Source organism: Rhinopithecus bieti, unplaced genomic scaffold (genome assembly GCF_001698545.2).
Source record: "Rhinopithecus bieti isolate Rb0 unplaced genomic scaffold, ASM169854v2 scaffold_3040, whole genome shotgun sequence".
Classification (NCBI taxonomy): Eukaryota; Metazoa; Chordata; class Mammalia; order Primates; family Cercopithecidae; genus Rhinopithecus; species Rhinopithecus bieti.
The window spans coordinates 1,517,274-1,530,172 of NW_016804657.1; the positions used below are offsets into that span (position 1 = coordinate 1,517,274).

Here is a 12,899-nt window from a genome sequence, read left to right on the forward strand (position 1 = left end):
AGATACCTCTTTGATATCCTGATTACCCTTCCTTTGGATCAGTATCCAGTAGTAGGATTGCTGGATCGTATGGTAAATCTTAGTTTCTTGAGAAATCTCCATACTATTTTCCATAGTGGCTATATTAATTTACATTCTTGCCATCAGTGTATAAGAAAGAGCTCCCTTTTCTCTGCATCCTCACCAGCATCTGTTAATTTTATTTTTTTATAATAACCTTTGTAACTAAGGTAAGATAATACCTCATCGAAGATTTGATTTGGATTTCCCTGATTATTAATGATGTTGAGCATTTTTTCATATATTTGTTGGCATTTTTATGTCTTTTTTGAGAAATATTTGTTCAGATCATTTGCTCGTTTTTTGATTGGATGATTAGCTTTTTTGCTGTTGAGTTCTCTGTATATTCAAGATAATATCCCTTGCCAGATGTATAATTTGCACATACGTACTCCCATTCCACAGGTTCACTCTTCACTCTATTGATTGATATGGAGAAGCTTTTTAGTTTGTTATGGTCTCATTTGTCTACTTTAGGTTTTGGTTTTGGTTTTGTTTTTGAGACAGTTTCACACTTGTTGCCCAGGCTGGAGTGCAATGATCTCAGCTCACTGCAACCTCCGCCTGCCAGGTTCAAGTGGTTCTCCTGCCTCAACCTCCCAAGTAGCTGGGATTACAGGCATACACCGCCACACCTGGATAATTTTGTATTTTTAATAGAGATGGGGTTGGTCAGGCTAGTCTTGAATGCCTGACCTCAGATGATCCACCTGCCTCTGCTTCCCAGAGTGCTAGAATTACAGGTGTGAGCCACTGCGCCCTGCTGTGTCTACTTTAATTTTTCTTGCCTGTGCTTTTGAGATCTTAGCCGTAAAATCTTTGCCTAGACCGATGTACTGAAGCATTTCCCCTGTGTTTTTTCTAGTAGTTTTATACTACTAGGTCTTACATTTATGTCTTTAATCCATTTGAGTTGATTTTTTAATATAGTGAGAGATAGGAGTCTAGTTTCATTTTTCTGCATGTGGATATTCAATTTTCCCAGCACCATTTATTTATCCTTTCCCCACTATGTGTTCCTGGCATCTTTGTCAAAAATCAGTTGGCTGTAAATACGTAGATTTATTTCTGGGTTCTCATTTCTCTGGGTCTGTATGTCTTTTTATACCAATACCATGCTGTTGTGATTACTATAGCTTTTTATTATATTTTGAAGTCAAGTAGTGTGATGCCTCCAGCTTTGTTCTTTTTGCTCTAGATTGTTTTGGTTATTCTGGGGTTTTTGTGATTCCATACACATTTTATAATTTTTTTTTCTGTTTCTGTGAAGAATGTCATTGGTATTTTGATAGGTATTAGCGTTGAATCTATAGATTGCTTTGGGTAGTATGGCCATTTTGACAATATTAATTCGTGGACATGGGATGTCTTTTCATTTTGTGTGTGTCCTCTTCAGTTTCTTTCATTAGTGCTTAGTAGTTTTCATTGTAGATATCTTTCAACTCCTTGGTTAAATTTATTCCCAAGTATTGTGTTGTGTTGTGTTGTATTGTATTGTATTGTATTGTATTGTATTGAGCTGTTGTTAATGGAGTTGCCTTCTTGATTTTTTTCCAGCTAGTTTGTTATTGGTGTATGGAAATGCTACTGCTTTTGTATGTTGATGTTGTATCTTCCATATTTACTGAATTTAACAATTCTATGCGTTTTTTGATGCAGTCTTTAAGTTTTCCCATATATAAGGTCATGTCATCTGCAAAGAGGGACAGTTTTGACTTCCTGTTTTCTAATGTGAATGCCCTTTGTTTCTTTCTCTTGTTTAATTACTGTGGCTGGGACTTCCAGTACTATGTTGATTGTGGAAAGTGGGCATCCTTGTCTGGTTCTAGTTCTTAGAGGAAAAGCTTTGACCATTTCCCCATTCAGTATGATGTTAGCTTTTGGCATGTCATAGATGGTCCTTGTTGTGTTGAGGTATGTTTCTTGTATGCATAATTTGTGGTGATGTTTTATCTTGAAGAGATGTTGAGTTTTATCAAATGCTTTTTCTGAGCCTATTGAGTTCTTCGTTCTGTTGATGTGATGTGTCACATTTATTGATTTGCATATGTTGTACCATCCTTACATCCCTGAGTTAAATCCCACTTCATCAAGGTGAATAATCTTTTTAATGTGCCGTTGGATTTGGTTTGCTAGTAGTTTCTTGAGGATTTTTGTATCTGTGTTTATCAGTAATACTGGCTTGTAGTTTTTTTCTTTTATTCCATCCTTGTTTACTTTTGATATCAGGGTAATGCTGGTTTCATAGAATGAATTAGGAAGAATTTTCTCTCCAATATTTTGGAATAGTTTCAGAAGAATTGGTGTAGTTCTTTAAAAGTTTGGTAGAATTCAGCAGTAAAGGCATTTGGTCCTGAGTTTTTCTTTGTTGGAAAACATTTTAATATTTATTCAATCTATGTGTCTAAAAGTGTATCTCCTTCCTCTAGGTTTTCCAGTTTCTTGGCATATAGTTGTTCATGACAACCTCTAATGATGTTTTATATTTCTGTGGTATCAGTTGTAATGCCTCTTTTTTGTCTCTAATTTTATTTGTTTGGGTCTTCTCTCTCTTTTTCGTGGTTAATCATAGCTAGTAGTTGGTCAATTTTATTTCTTTTCGAAAAACCAACTTTTCATTTTGTTTATAATTTGCGTGTGTGTATATATACACACAATATATATGAGACACATGTCATGTGTGTCATATATATATATACACATATATATGACATATATATTCACCTTTTTTGGGGTTTTTTTTTTTTTGAAACAGAGTTTCACTCTTGTTGCCCAGGCTGGAGTGCAATGGCACTGCAGCCTCCTCCTCACCCGGGAGGAGATTCTCCTGCCTCAGCCTCCCCAGTAGCTAGAATTACAGGCATGCGCTACCACACCCGGCTAATTTTGTATTTTTAGTAGAGATGAGGTTTCATCATGTCGGTCATGCTGGTCTCAAACTCCCTACCTCAGGTGATCTGCCCGCTTCTGCCTCCCAAAGTGCTGGGATTACAGGCGTGAGCCACCACACCTGACCAGATATTCATGTACATATATACACACATATACACATTCATTTCGCTCTGATCTTTTAATTTTGGATTTGATTTGTTCTTGCTTTTCTGGTTCTTTGAGGTGCATTATTATGTTGTTTAATTGAAATCTTTCTACTTTTTTGATGTGGGCATTTATTTTGCTTTATTCTTTCCTCTTAGTACTTCTTTTGCTGTGTCTCGTAGGTTTTGGTATTTTGTGCTTCTGTTTTTATTTTTTTCAAAAAATGTTTTACTTCTTAATTTCTTCATAGATTCATTGGTCATTCAGGAGCATGTTGGTTAATTTTCATGTATTTGTACAGTTTGCAAAGATCCTCTTGTTTTTGATTTCTAGTTTTATTCCGTTGTAGTCTCAAAAGACACTTGAAATGACCCCAACACAAATATTTAAAAATTTGTTGAGACTTGTTTTGTAGCGTCACACATGGTGTCCTGGAGAATGTTTCATGTGCTGATGAGAAGAATGTGTATTCTGCAGCTATGGAATGAAATGTTCTGTAAATGTCTGTTAGGTTCATTTGGTCTGTAGTGCAGTGTAAGTTCAATGTTACTTTGTTGGTCTTCTGTTTAAATCAAGGGTGTCTAATCTTTTGGCTTCCCTGAACCACACTGAAAGAAGAATTATCTTGGGCCACACATAAAACACTAACAATAGCTGATGGGCGGGAAAAAAAAAAAAAATATTGCAGTGTTTTAAGAAACTTTACAAATTTATGTTGGGCTGCATTCAAAGCTGTCCTTGTCTGCGTGCAGCCCACGTGCCACAGCTTGGACAAACGTAGTTTAGATGATCTGTCCAGTGCTGAAAGTGGGGTAACATTTAATGTTTTTTTTGATGTATCCTCCCAGAAGAAGAAAAACATTACTCTTGTACTAGCATGTGCATATATTTGTGTGTGTGTAAAATCTTCATTTCTGTTTCAAAAGTTTAGTAAAACCGTATGTTTCTTGGAATTTTTTACCTGAGTTGACTTACATAACACCTCTGCAAGATTTTCTAAGTTGGTTAATTGCTACATTGTGATAAGATTATTTGTTTATGTCAGTTCTTTCCCATACACTTATCAGGGCATAATGAGTTCTGACTGATGCGTGAGTTCCTTCATTCATTCAATATCTCCCCCAGGGTCTTATGGCAACTGGGATCATATTTATTCCTGAATTAGAAGGCTTTCTTCTTAAAATACTTCTGAGAAGTATAAAATAATGTGAGCAAGGAAGAAGTATATAAATATTAGTGTATCATTGTGCAGATTCACAGGAAGAAAGGAAAATCCAAAGTCAGGAAAACTTTTTATGTCTGTGATTGTTATTTTACTATTTCCTAGGATTGTGTATGTACTAGTTATCTTTGTTCCTGAGCAACACTTTGCCCCATTAAAATCTTAAGCTTGGATCCCAACAAGCCCCTAGATTTCTTGTCCCCTAAAGCAGAGGTATTCAGCAGAATTTTCTGATGATGGGCATGTTCTATGTCTGAGGTCCAGTATAGTAGCCATAGCCACGTATGGCTATTGAGCATTCAGAATGTACCTAGTATAACTGAGGAACTGAATTTTTAATTTTCTTTAATATTAATTAATTTCAAATAGTCACAGATGACTGATGGTTGCTATACAAGGTAGTGCAGCTCTAGAGAATTACTGGATTCCTTTAGGAGCAAGAAGCAGTAGACCCAAAGTCCGGAAGACAGAGTTCTTAGTCATACAGGATTAATTACTTAGTTCAGTGTGCTTGCATGTAAAGTATGGTTCCATAACCACATTTATTGCATTCGGGGTTTATAATGCTGGCTTAGTGGAGGTATGTACTAGGTCCTTTGGGTAATCTCAGTGTCTTAACAGAACTCAAAAAAGGTTTGTGAAAAGATTCTTATGTTTTAAAAGCTGGTCTCTGTCGGAGAGATCTAAATATATCTCTATCAGAAACTCCTTTGCAGTACAGAATATACTGAATGTTATTTGCATCTCTGAGTGTTTAATATTCACAGTGTAACTTGATAACCAATATACAGTAAAATACCTTGTGATTATAAAAAATATTTTATAACCTGGGAAGGGGAAAGTAATGAAAAGTGATACCATATACTCTTCTACATTCTTAAGGATAAGACAAATAGGACCTCTTCTTTTTGAATATACAACATTTAAATTCAATACCGGGCTGGGTGCAGTGGCTCACGCCTGTAATCCCAAAACTTTGGGAGGCTGAGGCAGGTGGATCACTTGAGGTCAGGAGTTCGAGATCAGCCTGGCCAACATGGCAAAACCCCGTCTCTACTAAAAAAAAAAAAATGAAATAAAAAATTAGCCGGGCCTCGTGACACATGCCTATAATCCAGCTACTAGGGAGGGTGAGGCAGGAGAATCTCTTGAACCCAGGAGGCGGAGATTGTAATAAGCCAAGACGGCACCACTACACTCCAGCCTGGGTGACAGAACAAGACTCCGTCTCTAATTAATTAATTAATTAATTCAATACCAGCAGTTCAGTTTCTGTTTGGGAAAAAAGAAGCCATTCCTTGAAAATGTGACTGTGGATTTGAAAAATAGTATTCTGAGCACTCTATGCACTGGATATCATGCACTAGTGTTATTTTATGGCCCATTGAAGAGATATGTTTAAAAATGTTACAAACTCAAATTTGGAAAATGGCAGCACATTATGTCCCCCTCTTGAATATTCACAGGATGTATTAGCAATATTAAGGACTGGAGGAAGTCCTATAGTAAAGAAATCCATTTAACATTGTTTAGTGTTTAACCCAGTGTGTTTCCCATATGAGCTTAGCATGGCATTTTTCATGTAATACCTGCAAACATTTTGAAGAGTACGATTTTGGAAAAAATTCAGTAATTGACCCTTCTAATCTAAACATTGAGAAGAATCTTATGGAAGACACCTAGTCCAATCTCTTATGGGATTTCTATAATCTCCCTGGTAAGTTGTTATCTAGCATCTGTTTGAATACCTCTAAATGCAGGAAATTTAATTCTTTTACAGTTCTGATTGTTTCAGTGAGTTCTTCATTATGTAGCACTTGGATCTTCTCTCCCATAGCTTCCAACTAGCTTTCCAATCTGCAGGTAAAAATATATTAGTCAAACATGGTAACTGTGTGTCTGAATATTCTTGCCTTTCTTATTTCACAGGCACCTCTGTGGGCATATATTGCTTGTGCCTGTGGCCTTTTCATTTACCAGTCTTTGGATGCTATTGATGGGAAACAGGCAAGAAGAACCAATAGTAGTTCTCCTCTGGGAGAACTTTTTGATCATGGTTGTGATTCACTATCAACAGGTATTGTTGATTTTTTTAATGTTGTTGATTATTAACAATGATTAAACCAATGCGATAAACAGTGTTAGAATATATGTTTAGTCATGAAAATAAGTAATTTTGTATTAAATTTTAGTATTTCTCAAAAGTCTATGAACCTAGTTAATATTTGTTCATTATTGGTAGTGTTAGTAAATTTAGAAATTAAGTTAATTTCTGCGTGTTATTTTTAGCCCCAAATATTGTTTTGGCATCTTTTGTTTTTAAAAGCTTGGGGCATAATTGTCATCATCAAAACTATTATGAACTAAATGAGAGTACGGTGATGGGAGACTAGTTAGGTAATTTGTGGTTTTCGTATATTTAGGTGAATGTTATATAGACATTCAGAATTACGTTAATAGACTTGGATTATAACTATGTCATGAGAAGCTTAAAGACTATGACAAATTAGGAGTATCATTAATATTGCATTGTGTACTGGAAATTTGCTAAGAGAGTACATTTTAGGTGCTTTTACCACAGGAGAAAAAAGATAACTATGGGATATGATGGATAGGTTAATTTGCTTAACTATAGTAATCATTTATATGTATAGCATGTATTACACCTCATATACAATTTTTAAAAGAAATACTAAAGTGCTAGCAATAACTGAGTTACTCTATTTGGAGTATAAGTGATATCTCTTTATTTGCACTGTTTTGCAAGTTTTTAAAATAATAGTTTATTATGTTTTAGAGGGGAAAAGACACTTAGAAACTAAATGACAGTTTTCAACTAGTCTTTCTGACAGGAACTCATCCCTCCTTTTATTTTATTTTATTTAGTTCCTCAATTATTTTCTTGTTTGGCATGGCACTTAAAATATTTAAAAGAAACAAACAAAACCCCTTATAGTTTTAACTCCTGAATCCAGATTTGCAGGTATAGGTGCATGTCAAAATCATTGCTTCATTGTATCCCAACAGCAGCTTATTTAGTAGAGGAGGAGAAGCAACTAAGCTCATACAATTTTTTAAGAATCAAATCAAGAAATACTCAGAACTTCTGTTGAATAAATGGTAGTTGGCTGTCTTGAAAGGTAACAACCAGCTGACTGCAGGATGGCAGGCTTCCTATTATTTGTTTTAAATTGCAGTCATTTTTGCGTTGTAGTTTGAGTTCTAGAGTTTTATAGGAAGTCTTTTTCTATGTATGTCACCCATAACAATATCTGTTTAAAAAAAAAAGACAGTTATCAATCTGAAGCAAGTAAGTAGGTCCATCTGGGGATATATAGCCCCTTTGTTTTTCTTTCTTTTTGGCTGTCTGCCTTGTAATGTTTTGCTGATCGTTAGTACTGGTGTTTCTCAGTCAGGAAAGTGCCCGAAGAAATGCTGAAGTTATTTTAGTTGCCTTCAAGAACTTTGCCTCCACTAAGAGATTTGGTTAAAAAAAAAAGAAAAAGAAAGATTGAAATTGTGGGGTAAGAGATTATGTAACAGATTATATCCTACTTTTCTGTTACAATAGATTACTGAGAGAAGACAGTGCGTTTACAACATATGTTTTTGTCTCATCTAAAATCATTTCCAGCTCACTTGTTTGCTATTCATATTATTTGGTTTTCATTGTGATCTTTCTTCTGCAGTTTTTGTGGTTCTTGGAACTTGTATTGCAGTGCAGCTGGGGACAAACCCTGATTGGATGTTTTTTTGTTGTTTTGCTGGGACATTTATGTTCTATTGTGCACACTGGCAAACGTATGTTTCTGGAACATTGCGATTTGGAATGTAAGTAATACTTAATGGTAATTTTTGTTTTCTCTTTCACGTATGGAGAATATTGCCTTATAAGTATTTGAGTATTAGAAATTGATCAAATCACTAAGTTAGTTTAATAAATCACTGTTAGTTTAATAAATTTAAAAAAATTTTAAGCATCATTATTATAGCTATTTCCTAATAGTCTCTGCATATGCCCCCTTTTATACTTTTTTAAAAGGAGATATCAGAACCTCCCAGCCAGTATTTTAAAAGCAATACAAAAGCAGTAGCCCCTCATCGTTGTCTTTCCCACAGAAAATTCACTTTTTTCCCCACCATTATTTACCTTAATTCCATTTTATTTTGACATATAAAATGCGTTTCCAGGAAAAGAAGATGGTTTCTGAAAGCGGTGCCCTAATCCAATCTTAATTTTTAGTGTTTCTACTATTTTCAAAAATGGCAGAATTTATAATATCTGGATTTCACATAGTTTGTGTTTCATTGGTTATTATCTCACAGTTCACTTTCAATACCTATTTTGAAAGCTTATTTATCAGTCAACCCTAATGTATTCTCTTTCCCTTTCAAATAATACAGCATCAGCCATATGGTGTGGGAACTGAAGGAAGGAAAGAAAATTAACCACGGAAGTAGGAGAAGAGTAAATAGTGTTTTTAGTAGTGATTTGATATCACAGCTTTCTGTCTTCCATTCTTTGAATTTCCCTCATGATGTTATCCTGTGATGAAGTGTGTATTTAGAGAACTGTAAACAGCTCCATATGGTTGGATGATAAGATGCCTGCCTGTAGGGGAGTGGCAGGAGATAAGGCTGGAGAAGATCCAGAAAATCAAGGTCCTTCTGTGCTCTGCCGAGAAATATGAGCTTTTATCCTGAATCTGCAGGGACCTTTTGCAGGACCTAAAGCAGGGAAATGACAAAAGTGCCTTTTAGAAAGATCAGTCTGGCAGTAAGGCAGAGGGTAAATTGTAGTAGGCTGTGACAGAAGCAAGGAGACCCGTTAGAGGAAGCATCAGCATGATTAATGAGAATGATGAAGCATGCATGAACACAATGGCAGTGCTATTGCACAGCAAGGAATAAATTGGAGAGAGACTTAAGAGATAGAAACTATAGGACACAATATATATTTGGATGTGAGGAATGAATGAGAGGGCAGAGACTGAAATGACTCCTAGTTCCCTTCCTTGGGTGGCTGGATGAAAGTAGAAAAAGGCACTACAGGAAGAGGAACCTATTTAAAGAGAACAGTCTACCCAGAAACATATGTGAGGGATTTTAGACATCCAAATAAAATGAGAACAGGAGAAAACTTAGAGAGCAAGCTTAGAAAGAAGCCCATGAAATTTATTGAACAGCCAGAGTAGTAGGAGGCATACTGGAATGTAAAGCCAGAAGGATGCATTTCACAAAAGAACATTGCTAAATGCTGCCAAGACTCAAAATGAGGACAGAAAAGTGTACATTGAATTTGGCAGTGTGAGCTATTCATAGTAATTTCTGTGTAATGGTGGAGTAGAAGCCAGACCGTAGGGGATAAGAAGTGAATGGAATGAATAAATAGACTACTATTTATTACACATTATATAAGGTTACTTATAAAATGTGTGACTGTGATGTGAAGGAGAGAAGCATTGGTTAGAGCAGAGAATATGGGCTCAAAAGGAAGGAGGGTCTTGTATTTTTATGAGAAAATTTTGAGCATTCAGAAGAAATCTGCTAGATAAGAGATTGAAGATAATGAATAAAAAGAGAGGGAATGATTTATAGAACAATAGCCAAAGATTTAGGACCAAAGGAATTCTAGGGTAAAAGGCAGAGGCATTAAATAGGAGCAAACTCTGCCACTGACACTAGAATGCTTGCAAGGCTGGGGTGGGGGTGTGGGGACAGGGAAACACTAGATAGTTTGAATTTAATATATGAGCTTAAGTATTAGTATTACAAGGGATTGGTTTTAATTTGGGAAATTGTATCCAATTTTCAGAAATTCTGCATTTGCATTAAAGCAGCACCAAATTTGTTTTTTAAGTTAAAAGCAGGCTATAATGTTCATAGAAATGTGCTATGGCCAGGCACAGTGGCTCATGCCTTTAATTCCAGCATTCTGGGAGCCAGAGGAAAGAGGATCACTTGATCCCAGGATTTCAAGACCAGCCTGAGCAGTATAGACCTGGTCTCTACAAAAAATTTTTTTAAAAATTAGCCAAGCGTGGTGGCGCTTGCCTGTGGGAGGATTACTTGTGCCCTGGAAGCAGAGGTTGCAGTGAGCTGAGATTACACCACTGCCCTCTATCCAGCCTGGGCAACAGAGCAAGAGGCAACAGAGCAAGAACCTGTCTCAAAAAAAAAAAAAGAAATATAGGCTAAGTGCTCTACATTAGGGAGCCATTTATCAAAATAACAATGTAATGGAGGCATATAGAATAGAGATATACATATAGATACATAGAATCTATAGAATACATGTAGATATCCCTAAAGACTTATCAAAGTTTGTATACATGAAGGAGAAAGTCAAAATTTATTTTGCTTAATAAGGAGGGAACAAGGTCAGCTCTGAAATGTAGTTTGAGTAAAGAAATTTTTTAAAATCCCTTGCATTTTCTTACTCTTTTCTAGAGAAAAGTGAAAGCAACTTTAAGTACCTTAGGAATCTTATTTTTAAACATGTTTATTTATTTGAATTGTTTTATTTTGATGTTTACATACGTAAGTGAAAGGAATAATGAGAATTTCTTTTTTATTTATAATTTAGGTTGTTATACTTTTAATAACTTCATAAAATAGAGTGTTTACCAGATAAGAATTTTTTGTTCCTTAGCCTCTTTAATATTACTGTTTTTAATTGTTATTAAGTTTGCTTATAGTATCTTGAACAAAAATAGTCACGGGATTTTAATTCATCTGTGACTAAATAATTCTCATTAAAGTCTAGCATTTTGAGAAAGTAAATGTGCTTTGGATACATCTTCCCTGAAATTATGAGCTACATCTTCCAACAGTTTGCTCTGATCACAGCTTAAAGCTGCCTTGCACAGAGAATATTAGTGCCTATCATGTCTACACAGACTCCTGTTCGCACAGTGCCCCTGGATTGAGCAAGTAGAGATCTTACAGAGATGACTAGCCTGGATATGAAAGACTGGGGAGGAAAATGGGGTTAGAGGCTAGAATTTCATGGGAGGATTGGGTTGTAGAAGATAAATATGAATTGAAGCTCATTTATCAACATTTGCAAAATACTTTTTAAGTTATTTATGGATTATACTGAGTGGGAGAGTTCACATTTTCTCCCTTAAGGCCTAAACTATGTATATTAGGATTTTTTTGGTTTTTTTTTTCGTTTTGCTTTGTTTTGTTTTTGAGACGGAGTCTTGCTCTGTTGCCCAGGCTGGAGTTTAGTGGCAAACCTCAGCTCACTGCAACCTCGGCCTCCCGGGTTCAAGCAATTCTCCTGCCTCAGCCTCCTGAGTAGCTGGGACTACAGATGCGTGCTGTCACCACACCCAGCTAATTTTTTGTATTTTTAGTGGAGACGGGGTTTCACCATGTTAGCCAGGACAGTCTCGATCTCCTGACCTCGTGATTCGCCCACCTTGGCCTCCCAAAGTGCTGGGATTAGGTGTGAGCCATGTGCCTGGCCTGTATTAGGTATCTTTAAGTATATAACTTGTAGACATATATATAGAATCATTTCTATAAATTAAATGCTTAGAAATCCTAATCAATCTTTAATAAAACTATACTTATGTAAAACATCGGTCTTAAAAAAAAATCTGTGCTATAAAGGCAGAACTCATTTAAATTATTTCAGGAGCAAAATACTCTTCAATTATTTTTTCCAAGACAAAAAAATAATAATTTGAACTTGGGCCAATATGTTGGCTCAAATGTTAATCTCTGTTATCTTTTTTATATATCAGCTTGGACAAGGCTCGTAACTTTCATGGGCCTCATTTCCTAATTTGTAAAATAAGCTTTAGATTAGATGATCTATAAAGTTCTTTCTGTTTATAAAGTCTGTGAGTCTACTAATTCTACACAGATATTATTACAAGTGTACTTATTTATAATTACAGTAGGCAGAGTATTGATTTTGCTTTTATTACATTTTCAGCTCATGCTTCTAAAGTTTCACATTTACATTAGCTAAAAACCCTGTCACCAAATGTTTATTTCTATGTAAGTAAGTAGCTTCCCATTCTTTCTTTTCTATAGTTAAATGAAAAAAGTTAATAGGTTATGTATTCCACCGGGTTGTCTGACAAATTTAGTTCATCTTTTGTCCAGGTAATTTTAAAGAATAATTATTTGAAGATCTCTTGATAATACAGAACTGTTGTTTGTTAATGTATAATCCACTTTGTATGGATTCAGAATTGGGAAACTTTCTAATCCCTACATAGAATCTATTTATCTTTAAATGTCTAATACTTAACATATGAATTATTAAATAGCAGAGATTTTCCTTCCAGTTTCCAATTTCCCTGTGTAGCTTTTTTTCAGCAATGATTTGTTCATTTGGGCCTCAGCTCTGTTCGTTTAATTTTATCAGTTGCCATAGATGATGTCCTAAAACAACCATTTGTATTAATGTAAAACCTAGATTGCAATCTGGCCTCTCAGATCACCAGGTAAAATCATGGACATCTATCTATCTCACTAGCATTCCTCGGTTCTTAATTTTTATTTAAGTAGTTTTTATTTGAAGCTTAGTCTATACTGCTACTTTTTTGTGTGTTATTATCTG

At 35.3% G+C, this 12,899-nt stretch overlaps 1 protein-coding gene across 6 annotated transcripts in view; it reads left to right on the forward strand.

Moving 5' to 3' along the window:
- Positions 1-12,899, forward strand: part of CEPT1 (choline/ethanolamine phosphotransferase 1) — a 46,298-nt gene that overhangs the window by 14,225 nt on the left and 19,174 nt on the right. For all 6 annotated transcript variants that reach the window (XM_017869643.1, XM_017869642.1, XM_017869641.1 and 3 more), the window contains exons 3-4: positions 6,248-6,395; positions 8,008-8,149. In XM_017869643.1, the coding sequence (XP_017725132.1) occupies positions 6,248-6,395; positions 8,008-8,149 (290 nt within the window). The remainder of the gene's footprint in view (positions 1-6,247; positions 6,396-8,007; positions 8,150-12,899) is intronic.